Source organism: Poecilia formosa, unplaced genomic scaffold (genome assembly GCF_000485575.1).
Source record: "Poecilia formosa unplaced genomic scaffold, Poecilia_formosa-5.1.2 Scaffold194, whole genome shotgun sequence".
Taxonomy (NCBI): domain Eukaryota; kingdom Metazoa; phylum Chordata; class Actinopteri; order Cyprinodontiformes; family Poeciliidae; genus Poecilia; species Poecilia formosa.
Genome location: NW_006800133.1, coordinates 12,148 through 25,980, shown reverse-complemented (window position 1 = coordinate 25,980; position 13,833 = coordinate 12,148). Strand labels below are relative to the sequence as shown.

The following is a 13,833-nucleotide window of genomic DNA, read 5'->3' as shown; positions in this document are numbered from 1 at the left end:
TACTTTTAAATATAAATTAAAATATCACTTTAAAACTGCTTCCATCTGCATGAATTGTCTCTGCGGGATCAAATCTCTGATCAGGTTCCAAATCAGTTTTTTTTTTTTGGGCTGTAGCCGTCCTGTCGGGTGAGGCACCAGCCCGACTTCTCAGTAGAAACTCCTACGCTGCTGTTTGCATTCTTCTCTGTCACCAGAGGTTGATTCCTACCTACTACGATAACCTATCGACCCCCACCCGGTCCTATACATGACACTGAAATGTATTTTGCGTACGTTAAAATTCACCAGCTCAGATAAAAACGTAAAGTGGAAGAAACTGAACAAGATGTTAGATTTTTTTTTTTTTTGGGCTGTAGCCGTCCTGTCGGGGGAGGCACCAGCAGTAGAAACTCCTACGCTGCTGTTTGCATTCTTCTCTGTCACCAGAGGTTGATTCCTACCTACTGCGATAACCTATCGACCCCCACCCGGTCCTATTGCCCTACATGACACTGAAACGTATTTTGCGTATGTTTAAAATTCACCAGCTCAGATAAAAACGTAAAGTGGAAGAAACTGAACAAGATGTTAGATTTTTTTTTTTTTGTCTGATTAGAATTTTACTTCCTAAAAGTATTTCATACAAATGGCCTGAGCTACTGATAAAGAGAGCAAAGATTCATCAGACCTTGGAAAAACACACATGTACACACACGCGCAGAGGACTCCGCCTCCGTCCTCCTGTCCCCCTCCTCCGGGCAGATAGCGTGACAGATCTGTCACGTCGGCACCTGGTCATCCCCAAGTGTTAATGTCCTCGCCTCAGCTGAGAACCTCTCCACCACTGACACCATGCACAAGTGTGTCTCTGCATGTGTGCGTGTGTGTGTGTGTTAGAACATACTGATGTGCGCACATGAGATGTTCCAGTAGCTTTAAACTAACTTTACCTTCACTTCGCATATCACGAGCCTGGAGATGTTTTTAAAAGGCAGGGAGCAGAAGGAAGCTTTTGACCTCTCATGCACATATGTGCTGTACAGATGCACCAGGCAGGGTTTCCATCCTCTGTCACTCAGGAACAACAAGCCAATCATTCCTGGATGCTAAAATAAGCCGTCCTCCCGCCTTGCCTCCCTCCGTCCCGGCCGCCGTGTCTCGCCGCCTCACATGTGCTTCTCTCGTCAGCACCTCTCCCTCTGAAGAATGACAGGAGGCAACTGAGTTGGGAAGAAATGGATGATAGAAGTCGAGAAAGCTTGAATAATGGAGACGACTTGAACCCCTGCCAATTGCGGATGATCTAGAAATGTTTATAAGAGGTTTTAGCAGGGTGGCATTGCTGGATCCAAACACATTTTGGATAAAAAAAAGTCCAAAAAAAAATCTGCTAAAAATTTTTTTATTGTATCTCTGTCTCTTTTGGAAAAAAAAAAAAAAAACAAAGACAAATTTTAGGTATAAATCATTTAGTTAATTTGTAATTATGTTATTTGTTGGTATTTTTTTCTCAAATTGTAGTCATTAAAATACCAGAATTTGCACTTAACTTCGTTTAACATTGTTCCTAAGTATTAAATCAGGTATTGTGATCGAACAGTTACTCGTTACCTGACCTTGGTAACGAGGTCAGGTAACCTCGTTACCTGACCTCTTTAGAGGCTTCTTTAGAGGCCTCTAAAGAAGCCTCTAAAGCTTCTTTAGAGGCTTCTTTAGAAGCCTCTAAAGAAGAATTTTAGAGGCTTCTTTCTAAAATTGACTTTTTTACATTTGGGTGATTTCTTGGTTCTACAATTTCTTTCTTTTTACTTTTACTTGAGTAAAAATATGTCGAGGTAGTGCTGCTTTTCACCTGAGAAGAAGTTTTGGTGAATTAATATTTAATTTGAAGGCTACAAGAGACTTCTAGACAAACAAAGTTAAATGTTTGTCTGATTTTAAGGACATAACATTTGAAGGGGCTGCTGTGGGGGTTGGGCTGGGGACCTAGCCCCCCCCCCCCAGTTGCTCACCTGTAGATCTGCCCCTGACTGATGTCGATTAAATTAAAAACTGTGAAATGAAACCAGAAGATCTATGTCCATGATGTAGTTACATCTATTACATTTCTGCCTTTTTCTTCACTCATGCTGTGTAATTCAGGTGGGAGAATAAATTTGTGCATTCCACAAACCTGGATTGAGAATTATTGAAAAAATTGAAGAAAACAATAAAGTGGGGAGGAGGGGGTCCAGCAGTTTGTCAGAAACATGGTGGTGGCAGTATGATGTTGTAAACATTTTTTTTTTTCTCGGTGACAGGAAATTTGGTCAGAGTTGATGGGGCTGCAGAATGTTTTTTTTTTTAATCAGTCAAATCCAATCAGTTTTTATTACATCAATGTAAATAGATGTTCAATATTACTTAATTTTACTCATCAAAAGCAGAAACATCTGTTTATTAATGTTGTAACAGTTTGTGGGTTTTATCGATACGTTCCGCCACAGCCGGCCCTTTAAGGGCGTTCATGATCTTGATGCGGCCCAGAATGAAAATGAGTTTGACACCCCTGCATTAGAGACAGCGACTCCAAACACACAACCGGAGCTACAGAGGAATGGACTGAGAAATCAGGCTTGAAAACAGATGTCCACAGATAATGGAAGTAACCTCAGTCCATGCAGGTTTCTATGGTCGAGTCTGACTTTGTCGGCTCGTGCACGTGCAGAAGCGGGGTGTCAGTTCTCAGGGATCCACGTGAACTCTGAGACGATAAGGTCACACAGTCACTGACAACTCCGCCACCTGTTGCTACACACATAAATACACTCGTATCCACACTTTCCCACCCACATCAACATTTACCGCACACCCTCTCTCAAGTGAGTAGTAACTTCTGCATACTTTAAGGTATTAGCTTACATGACCGTTGCACAGTAAAAAAAATAATATGGATATATTTCTCTCTCTCTCTCTCTGTCTCTCTCTCTCTTTGTGCTCATTCGTGGTTTCTTATCTGCTTTATGCTGCTGGTGCTCCGTTTTTGGCTTTTCAGGCCAAGGTACATGTTTTCTTCTTAAATGGCCTGTGATGGATTTAACTGATCCGTGTCAATAAAGCCACACGCGGTTATGTGAAAGAGAAAAGCTGCAAACATCGTCATATCAACAGATATAATTTTATTTTGGCTTGAAAAAGATCACAAATAGTGTCGCCCTCCGCAGGCTGTCCGTGGTTTGACTTCAAAGAAAAGCGTGTGGGTCAAGTTTAAAGGTGGACGTCCGTGCACCTGACCCACTCTGAAGAGCAAAAACAGGTGCATTGTTGATTTTTTTTCTCCTGTTTTTTTTTGTTTTTTTTTTTAAGTGTGAAGGCTCTTTGTAAACATGTCTGCTCATCCATCCGCCCTCCTCCACGTGGAAGTGGCTCTCTCTCCGGGAAACCCGTGTTTTCAAAGAGCTGAACCGAGCGGGCGTCTGTCCTGACCAGATGGAGAGTAAGCAAATTAGTTTGTTATGTGTCTTTTTACAACAGTTTAGTCCAAAACAGGGAGATCTCATCAGCATGATGTCATCCTGTTAACATTTATCAAGCCCCAGATGTTGGATAAGAAGAAGAAGAAGGAGAAGAAGAAGAAGAAGAAGAAGAAGAAGAAGAAGAAGAAGAAGAAGAAGAAGAAGAAGAAGAAGAAGAAGAAAGGCTTTGGTATGTTCTTTAGTCCAAGTCGTGAAAGAGCCCTGCCTGTAGTGTGTCTCAGTACAAACTCAGGCGTGTGGCATTTTAGCAGTTCAGTCTAAAAACAGAGAGAGCTGTGTGGGCATCATTAGGTCTTCTACACAGTGGTTGGTGCAAACAAAACAAAACAAAGACATAAAAAGGAAGGAAACAAATATTTTAACAAATGAAGTGATGGTTCTAGTTTTGCAAGTGGCGCAAACCAGAAGGGGCTCCGCGCTTCGTCAAGGAAGTTTACACACAAGCTCAACTGAAGTCAACCAGATAAGACGCTACTGTAGCCCCTCTCAGATTCCCGTCAACCAATAAACACAGAGCGATTCCTCCCCCTCTGTTGGTCACAGTGATTTCACGTCTGGTTCAGAGATGTGCAAGTGGCAGATGAAACGTTAACCCCCCGATCTCAGTCCGCCTGCACCCTTCAAGCTCTGTCTTGAAAGTAACTGTGGTGAAAAGGTCTACGGTTAATGTGTTGGGGGGGCTTCCTGTCAGGAAATTGAAGTGCTCGCTTTGATTCTCTGGACCTGCCCAGATTTAGCCCCGTCCGTGTGTCATTTCCTCACACACTCCTCCTTGCGCTGTACATATAACTTACAAGAACCGCACTCACAAGATAGGAAACATTCCTCAAATAAAACTTTGAGACGTTCATGTGTTTATTTGATCTGTCCTTCTTCTCAGGTCAGGTACATGGGAACTCAATTCATAGAATGCTCTGGACCAAAAGACACTTCCACCCGCAGCAGGGTGTAACCAGCTTTTCCTGGTTAAATTCATCCCATATGGGCTGTGACCTGTGATGCACCACCTCCCGGCTGGCTACCTGCCACTCCTAAAGTCCGGGAGTCAAACAGGAAGCCCTGCTGTCCTCCGCCAAGCACGCCGAGGCTGTCCGTTAAAGTCCCGCTGGGAGACGAGCCGTGAAACGGACTCTGGTGGCTGGCGGTGGTGGCGGTGGCCATCTTGTCGGGGCTGGCAGCAAGACGTGGCGAGGGGGGGAATGTGTAGCCGTACAGGCTGTAGGGTGGTGTGTGGAGGCGCAGACCGGCGTAGCCCTGCGGGGCGGGGTTGGATAGGTAGCCCAGCTGAGCCGCAGGGAGGGCGAGGGAGCGGAATCCTTCACCTTCGTAGCTGGATGGACCTCTGGGAGGGGGGAACGGCTCAGGGGCGTTGCCGTAGCAGTGGAGGGGGTGTGTGGGCCGACTACAGCTGTAGTCCGGAGGGCTGAGAGGGCAAACCTGGAAAGGCGACGAGCACGGGGATGTGGAGAGGAGATGAGATGATGTTCCAACTCCTCCGTGAGTTCCTGGGATTCCTAAGGAGGAACCAAAATCCGATTACAGCTCAGGTGTTTTGGCAAACAGTCAATTTAAAGGAGAGACTTCCAGTCTCCAGGTTTCTACTGCTGGTTCCTGCATACAAATACATTCATGATGAACCACAAAGTTTCCTCCAGTGTATTATAAGCCTGGCGGGCCACCAGGCTTTACTTGAGCCCCCAACAGGCTAAGCATTGCTTATTTATTTAAGTATTTTTTAAGACTTTATAGTTGTTGTTCTGGTATTAATCATCCAATATCTCAATGACACATAACTGTCAAGTGATATTTTCCAATTTTTTGTCAACTTTAAACATTTTTAATTCACAAACACGACGCTCCGCTGGATGAATGACTGCCCTGGCACCCAACCACTGGGCTTAGCAAGTTTTCTGAGGGAAACCTTGTTTTTCCTTCTAATAATTTTCCCAATTATGAGCTACTTTGTGCAGGTTGCATATAACCCTATTACACATCTCGAAGTTTGTGACAAACACTGAAGTGCTGTGAACAGCTGTCTAACCCCTACTGTCTGTACAACTACTTATGAGCTGTTCTGGGTGATTCAGACTGGACTTTTCTTGTTGCTGTGGAGCACACTGTTCATTGCCATTACCTTGCTTGGCCATCCCAGGGATGTCCTCAAACGTGAGTGTTCTCAGAGACGGACGCCAGAACGCGTAGGACTCCACCAACGCCTCCAAGCCCATCCTGCAACACAGACAAAACGCCCCCTTTTAACAGAAACACCTCCACCAGCCCCCTGCGCCAACCGTCTTAGCTGTAGGTCATGCTACATGCCAACCACCTGGCGGCCATCTTTAGTCGCCTGTGAGGCCTCCCTTGGCATCTCCATGGAGACGCTAGGTAATGAGGAACATAAACGCCACACTGCGATTGGCTGCTGCCCGTCGGGTGCTTGGAGGTAATTGCTTTCACACGGCTTTTACGGGCGAATCAAGACGAAGGAGCAGGAAGCCGCAGCAGCGATTTATGAGGTGGGACTCCCCTTCACCCCCTCCTCTCCTCCTCAATCTGAGGCTCCCTCCCTCTAGGTGGGGCAGAGGGTTGCTGTGGTGGTGTAATGCGAGTGCTCTGTTACCGCTCGTTAGCAAGAGGATAAAAGTACTCCCTCCCACCACCACCACCACCCCTCAACCCCACTCCATCCCACACAGGGTTGTAGCCTCGGTGATAATTTAGACAAGCTGCCCGGAGCGGTTCTGTGAGCTCCAAAGCAGCCTATCAGAGCCGAAGTTTATTTAGCAAACTGCTTAAGTCTTCCTGTAATATTTAAGGGGAGGGGTTTTTTTTCCCCCCCTTCTTCCCCCCCACAACCTCCCTGAGTTCAACTTTTATAGGGTCAGCCGCCAAGGTCTCTGGGTTATCCAGCTCGCTGTTCTCTACCTTTCCACCCGCTCCAATTTTCGGTCTCACACATTGCCTCTCCTTTTCCCTTCTCCTCCTCTCTAATGATTTCTGCGAGGCCTCCGGGGAGTGGCTGTTTGGAGAGACTGCTGGAGTTTTACTGCCGTGTTGTTTTAATGCAGTGTTTATATATGTTTAGAAAATGTGTTTATACAGATTTTCCTCGGGACACTCTGCAGTTTTATTATTCCGTGTTGAGGTCAGCTGGAATCCGACGCTCCATTAAGTTTTGCAGCTAAAGTTTGCTTTTTCCCGTCGGAAAACATGCACGCATCTTTGTCAAAATTACATCTCATTTCAGATAACGCGACGGCTAGCCCTGAAAAAAAATGTGTTGCGCGCTCTTAAGGCCGGGCGGTGCATCGCTTTTGCTGCTGCTTAGGACAAATCTGGTGCGAGCCTGAATGGTTTTTGTTTGAAACAAAAAAAAAAATAAAAAATAATAATAATAAAATAAAGATATGCATAACTTTTCTTTCTGTGAAATCGGAATGAAAAAGGAACAAGAAGAATCCGACAAAGCCAGAACAGAACGCAGTCATGCATGTCATACCCCTCCACCCACCCTCATCCACCTCCTAATGGACTAAATAGTGTGCAAATCTCTGAGGTTAAAATAAACTCACCGGTTTCTGCCAGAGTCTCTGAAGCCTTTGGCAAATGGGTTTCTGTCAATTTTCAGCCTTGTAATCTGAAAAACAAAACACGACTCTAATTATTTCCTTGAAAATCTGTCTGCGATAATATAAACTGTGTAATGAATTTTTTTTTCTCTCTTTTTAAACAACCAAAATCATTTCTCTCTCTGTAATCATTCAGTCAGCTCTGAAAATAAATACATTTATTCTTCTAAGGGAATTTTTCTGGCAGAGAAGATATATATTTTTTTTAAAGTTATGCATCTGCGTGGAGCAACAAAGGGGCCTGATCAGACTGTGGGTGGTGTTTAAGGTCCAACTCCGTGACCCGGATCAGGAGGGACTTTTATAGGCGTCACCAACATGTTCTGACTTCAGAGCTGACCCACTTCAGCTAACCCTCACGCTTAAAAACTTTCTCTGTGCTGGACAGCATGTAGAGAGCCCAAACACCGTTCTCAACAATTGGTTACACACTCTCAAAAAAAAAAAAAATTTAAAAATTAAACAACTAGACGACAGCAATCTCTTTCCCTCATTTTTATTTATTTTAAGCAACAACCAAAAAGGGAATTTATTGTTATAAGTGCTAAACACACTTCCTACGGCTTTAATTCAGAGTTTAGTTTTTGCAAGCTTTACAGACAACAGAGTAAGCTATAGAAATGTCCCTCCTACACCTGATGCTGCACATTGCCAGTCAGCTGGCTGGAAGACGGCTACTACTACATTTTGCTATGTTTTGCAATAAAACCAAGTTTAGCACTTTGGAAATATTTTCAGTTGTGAAGGAAGAAAAAGGGGTGAAAGTGTGCAGACTACTGCTCTTTTTAAGCTAACAGTACACACATCTGGTCAGCTATTTTAAAGTAAGAGTTTGGGTGTTTTGGACTGATGTTCTGTATTATGAGTAAAGGTTTCCTCACTATTAGCCAGGTTGCAGTGGATTTGCAGAAATCTATGTCCTCTAAGTGGTGGTACTCTAATGGCTATTTAGACAGATCAAGATTTTAGTTGGTTTTAGTGTAATAAATAAAGCATCTCGGACTGCAAACGTTTATACCCGTTAGCAGCTATTAACCGTCCACACTTTCACTGTCGCTGTTTCTCAGCCCAACAACATTCTTGTTGCTATGCTAAATTTAGGGTGGTTGAGGCTGCCTGTTGTGTGAATCACTTCAGTCTGCTGTAAGTTCACCAATTGGCTTGTAAACTCCTGGGGTTTTGTTCCAGCCTGTCATTTGTGCAACAGCATTAGAGATGGTGAGCTCCAGTGCTTCTCCCAGGTTTCCTGGACTCACAATCAGCCGATAAGCCAGATTGATGGACATTAGTTATTAAGTATGACAGGAAATCTGTCTGACTAGATGTTAGCCTTCCACAGTTCTCAGGATTTATTCATTTTTCTATATGCTCACAGCAATATAGCATCTGTCTGCTACAGGTAAGCTAAGGGAACTGTTATCTATAGCACCACAACAAAACATCACTTCAAAGAATCTGAACTCTCTCTTAAAGCAGCCAACTGCGGATAGCGACCTGAGCAGGCGGCCTTGCTAATCATCATTAACTCATATTAATATCAACTTGTTTCTACTCTATAAAAAGTAGAAAGCCAAATGGGCTAAGAATCTGTATAAGACATGTTTGCCTGAAAAGCATGGCTAACATTAGCTGTTTTTTCTTCTATATCTTTGCTTGAAATATGCAAAAATATGGATGGCTGCCATTCAATGAGAATCTCATATAACACAAGATTGGTTACCAAAGTTACATTTTAGTCAATGCAAGTGGCTGATGATGTTGCTTTTCATCGAACACTGTCGTGTGAAACTCCAAAGTGCATTTTCAGATTTCATTGGTCACTTGAGTACCAACCTGTGTAGGATCTGATGCTAGTGCGGATGTGGTTCGTACCTGCTGGTTCTGATACGCCGTGACGGTGGTGAAGACAGTCTCGGGGAAGGAGAAGGTGCGCGTTCCCTCCCCCATGGGGATGGCTCTCACCGGAGATAACTCCTCTCCAAACTCCTTGTGGATGACGTGGACCCGGGGTTGGTATTTGTGCATGGAGTGCAGAATAATCTGAGCAAAAACAGAGAAAAGGAAGACTTTGTCTTTCTGACAACAATAAAAAATGAGGTGAGAATGAAATTATCCAGAGTTTGACTGGTAATATATATATTTTTTTTCCTTAAAAATAAAAACACTCTCCAGCTGCATTTAGGCATATTGCAGACCGTAGCAAAATTTGCGGTCCTCTGAAAAATAAGGCGTGGACACGTACATGTCCCTGGTCGTCCAGCTCATTGTTGGTCAGCTTGAGCTTGTCAAAGCTGACAACTTGACGCATCCAAGTTTCTCCTGAGGCTGGAGAGTCCGGGTGGATGTACACCCTGGGGGGAACGGGGGAGTCGGCGTTTCCCGCTACCATCCACTTGGAGCTGTGATACACGTACCTTCACAATTCAAACACATGAAACACACATTTTAATCACACTGTCCATTTCCAGTATATTCTTTTTCCCCCACCACATGTTGCCAAATTCAAAGACTTTGGCATTCATTACTAATTGCTGCACAGATTTAATCACATCACATTTTTTTAAATAATTTATTTTAGGGCATGTAACTGTCTGTGCAGCTGATTTAATATTTATTTTACTTTTAATCTTGCGAGAAACTAAAACAAACAATGAAACGCTGTAAAGTTAACAGCTTGATGCAATATGGCTGACAAAAACCATTCCATGAAATCACATTAAAGAATGCCACGTGATTATTTTTTCTGCCTCAAATTGTATAACGTCAGACTTAATAGTTAGTGTTGCTTGAAAACTTGCCATGTTTTGTACAATATTGCTAACTTAAAATATGACATTTACTCAACACGGTCATTGGATCCAGTTGAAGAACCTTATTTTTTATTCATATCAACTTATTATTACCAGGTTTTTCCTCTTCTGTTATTATTCTATCCATGTGTTTTAATATTCCAAATGTACATCTGACATAATTTCCTTCTGGCATCAATAAAGTGTTCTGGTGATATTACTAACTGTAATAAATGACTGGAATAAATTGGTGGAATTGAGATAAAACAAGTGTTTTATCAATAAAAGAAAAAAAGTGCATGATGGAAACTGAACACCTACTAAACTAAACATTCCAAATTAAAAAAGTAAAATTATAAATATATATATATATCCTAACTTGCAGACTGCATCCTGCTCTCTTCATAATATTAAGAACAATTACAGTAAGAACAAAATGTGACCGAACAGAGAGAGGTCTGCGTTTCTCCGGCGCTGCTCCAGTGCCCTTTTTCAGACTCTGTTAGGAACTCGTCTTCCAAGATTTCACTCATCACTCCAGCACGCAGCTAAAAGTGTATTCACACATAAACGGCTTGTGAAAGTCTGGAATGGCAGAGCCAGTAACACGCAAAGCCTTGGCCGCGCCGGCTGCGCTTCATAAGGACTTTTGTTGGTTTGACCCTCCGGGTTAGAGAGGTGAGGCGTCCAAAAGGACCTCTTTCCAAAAGGGACGGCAAAACCGCCGTGACAAAACCCTGCTGCCAAGCGCCATTTGTAGCGAGACACGAACAGGAATAGAGAGAGAGAAAGAGAGAGAGAGAGAGAGAGAGAGAGAGAGAGAGAGAGATGGACCTGTTGCACAGCTGAAAAATCTTTGATTTGTCCCCATGATTCGTTTTACAAGGAGTCTAAATTAAAACTACTTATGTACTGCAGCCTTAATTGCCATGACCGACTGAAGGCTTCATTATGGGATCACACGGGTTCCTGCTGCGTGCGAGGGCCGCGTGTTGGGTCGATTCGTTACCTGTATCGCTTGTTGTCCACCGGGATTATATCCATGGCAATGTAATACTGCTGATGGGGATCCAGGCCCGTAATCTTCACACGCATGGCGGGGAACATCCGCCTGCGTGGAAAAGCAAAACATTTTACTTTTATTTTGATAATAGCACTCTTCTTCTCTTCCTTTTATTATTATTATTATTATTATTATTATTATTATTATTATTAATAATAATAATAATAATAATAATAACCCAAATAATAATAATGTTTTTATCGTTGTAACTTGTCTAGGCCACTTTTTCTGACTTTCTAAATAAAAGCTAAAATTTACTATTAAATTTCTTTAATGATACAACAAAAAATATTTAGGTTTTTATGTTTAAGACAATACTATTTGGATAAATAATCATTTGATTGTAACGCATCTTACAGTTTTGCTGTAAAATACGCACAATTATCTTTTCTTTTCTTTTCTTTTCTTTTCTTTTTTTTACATTTTACGTCTTCTGTCAATTAGAGCACCAGATGCAGATGTTAATCTTCAGAGTTAATTGACCTGCTTCAGTTCTTTCCCACCACATCTCCCGTCCTCACCGTCCGGCCTTGGTGATGATCATCTCCGTGCCGATCTCGTGGAACCTCTTCCACAGGTCCGACCCCTGCAGTTCCACGCGGGTCTCCTCTCCGCTGCCGGCTCCGGGCGCCGCGGCGCACAGCGTGGATGCGGGCTGCGGGCTCTCCAGCAGGGCGTCCTCGCTCTCTGCTGCAACCGGAACGAGGGCAAGAGTTTTTTCTTTTTCTTTCTTTCTTTCTTTCTTTTTTTTTTGACACGATTTGGTCGGTTAGCATCACTCACCCAAAGTCAGGCATTACGCACTTACAAGATTACAGTAAAAAGAAAACAACTTTACAACCGGAAAAGGTTATTATGTGCCACCCCATAAGCTAGCTTTTTTTTTCTTGTAGATTAAAAAAAGTTGCAGAAGTGACTGAAAACACAGGATAACAAAATAATTTTGATATTATATTATATTATATTATATTATATTATATTATATTATATTATATTATATTATATGAGTTCAAGCTATTGCAGTAAGGGAGATAACTGTATCCAAATTGTGGGCCAATGGCTTTCCATATATTTCATGCTGCTATATTTTTTATGGCAGCATGTGTTTACTGTGTTTACTCCTGGCATTATTTGCACGTAACCAACCCAGGTCTGTCTGAGTGGTGCGAATTTACGCAGTTTAGACATTGGCTCGATAAGCAGCCAAGCCCACGTTAACCTCTCTGCACACTCCAGATCCCCCCATTTGTCAGTCGGTTTCTGCTTCCCGCAGTCCTGCACTATTCTTTCCATCGCATTGTCCCGTCTTTATACGCTGCTAATTGGCGTGTTTATGATAGCTGCATATCCCATAAACCCTCTCGCATTAGTCACACACTGAACTTCTGTTTACTAGGCCAGTGGAGTGATCGCATTCTCATATTTAGAAGTGTGACAAGTGGTATATGTTTACGTTTCTGCCCCTGTTTTCTGTTGAAACCAGGACTGAAATTACATCATCTGCAACCTACTGTTAAATAATTATTTTACACATTATTATTATTATTATTATTATTATTATTATTATTAGCTTACGGGATCCGTCGCTTGTACATTCAGCCTCACTGCCCCGGTCGCTGCTGCACGCTCTGCCGCCTCTCAGCGCTGGACTCCCGGTTAAATCCGAAACATCGTTTCCACCCTCGTAGCCGCCCGGGGACGCCGCAACATCCTCCCCGCTCGTCCTGCGTCGCTTTTCCGCCCCGATCAACGCCTCCACCGAGAAGGCGTGCGCCTTGACGCTCAGCGCGCACGGGGACCTCCGCTTCTCGGCCATGCTCCTCTCCGTCTCGTGGGCAGCAGGGCGAGGCACAAACGGCGTGGCGAACTTGCGGGGAAAGTGAGAAAAGTTCAAACTCAGGCACAGACATCTACAGAGGCTCTCCACCCCGCGGCCGTCGGTGGAGGACAGTTTGTCTCGGTCTTGTACCGAGAAACAGGAGAGGGACCAGAGCTGTGACAGCGTCTCCGTTATCCGTATAGGTTAAGTGCTGACTTTTTTTTTTTTTTTGGGGGTGCGGGAGGAAGTGTCAACAGTCGAGCTTAGAGGCGCTCCGGAGAGAGGGAGCTGTCAATCCCAGAGTAGAGCAACCAATCACGAGCGATTTCGGGCTCCCGGACCTTTCCCCCAGTCCCGCCCGCTGTGGGGGCCGCTCGTGCCGCCTTTTGTGGTCAAAGCGGAGCCAGTGAATGAATCATGTCCTCAGGCGGAGGAGAGAGCTCCAGGAGCGTCCCTCCGGGGGCATTGCGCGCATTTTCACACTGCGACCCGACATGCTTTGCATATCTGACCATTAGTACCTCCAGCACGGTGCTCTCTACTTGTGATTGGCACCGACCTCACCTCAGGAGCGTTTCTCGCAACCCAAACTCGTTTTGTACATGCAGCAGGCCTGCTAATAGAAAGTAAAACAATTGCAAAAAACGACACATTGTTATAATATGCAGATAAGATATTTAGGGATGTTATTCCCAGTTGACTGCAGCATTTCCTCCATGTTGGAAAAATTACATTTTACGATTTTATATCAGCACGCAAGCGTCGTCGACCCTTGTTAACAGAACATAACAGTTAAAAGATAAATGTGTGCATTGTTTCTGCCTTACAAACCGCGGTGTAACTAAGCAAATATACTCGATGTGAACAACGATAAGCACAAAATGACGGAATATATGTGGGGTTCAAGTGCAAAGAAATCAATCCGGACAAAGATTACTGCTGCTTTTGTCTTTAATTATGTCGAGAGTTATTTATTATTATTATTATTATTATTTTTATTATTATTATTATTATTATTTCTACTACCCATCTTTCC

General features: G+C 43.4%; 1 protein-coding gene across 2 annotated transcripts; it reads right to left on the bottom strand.

Annotated features, from left to right (window-relative positions):
- Positions 1–2,940: 2,940 nt before the first annotated feature.
- On the bottom strand, positions 2,941–13,018 carry tbx18 (T-box transcription factor 18). Of its 2 annotated transcripts, none has more exons than XM_007566610.2 (8): positions 12,554–13,018; positions 11,500–11,668; positions 10,925–11,026; positions 9,369–9,540; positions 8,999–9,166; positions 7,070–7,134; positions 5,632–5,726; positions 2,941–5,011 (listed from the first exon to the last, which is right to left on the bottom strand). In XM_007566610.2, exons 1-8 carry the CDS (start codon positions 12,792–12,794, stop codon positions 4,470–4,472), a joined length of 1,554 nt encoding a protein of 517 aa, XP_007566672.1. In that variant the 5' UTR covers positions 12,795–13,018; the 3' UTR covers positions 2,941–4,469. The 2 variants fall into 2 exon arrangements, with proteins under 2 accessions (XP_007566672.1, XP_016534412.1); XM_016678926.1 differs by having other exon boundaries at positions 11,500–11,665.
- Between the last annotated feature and the right edge of the window lie 815 nt (positions 13,019–13,833).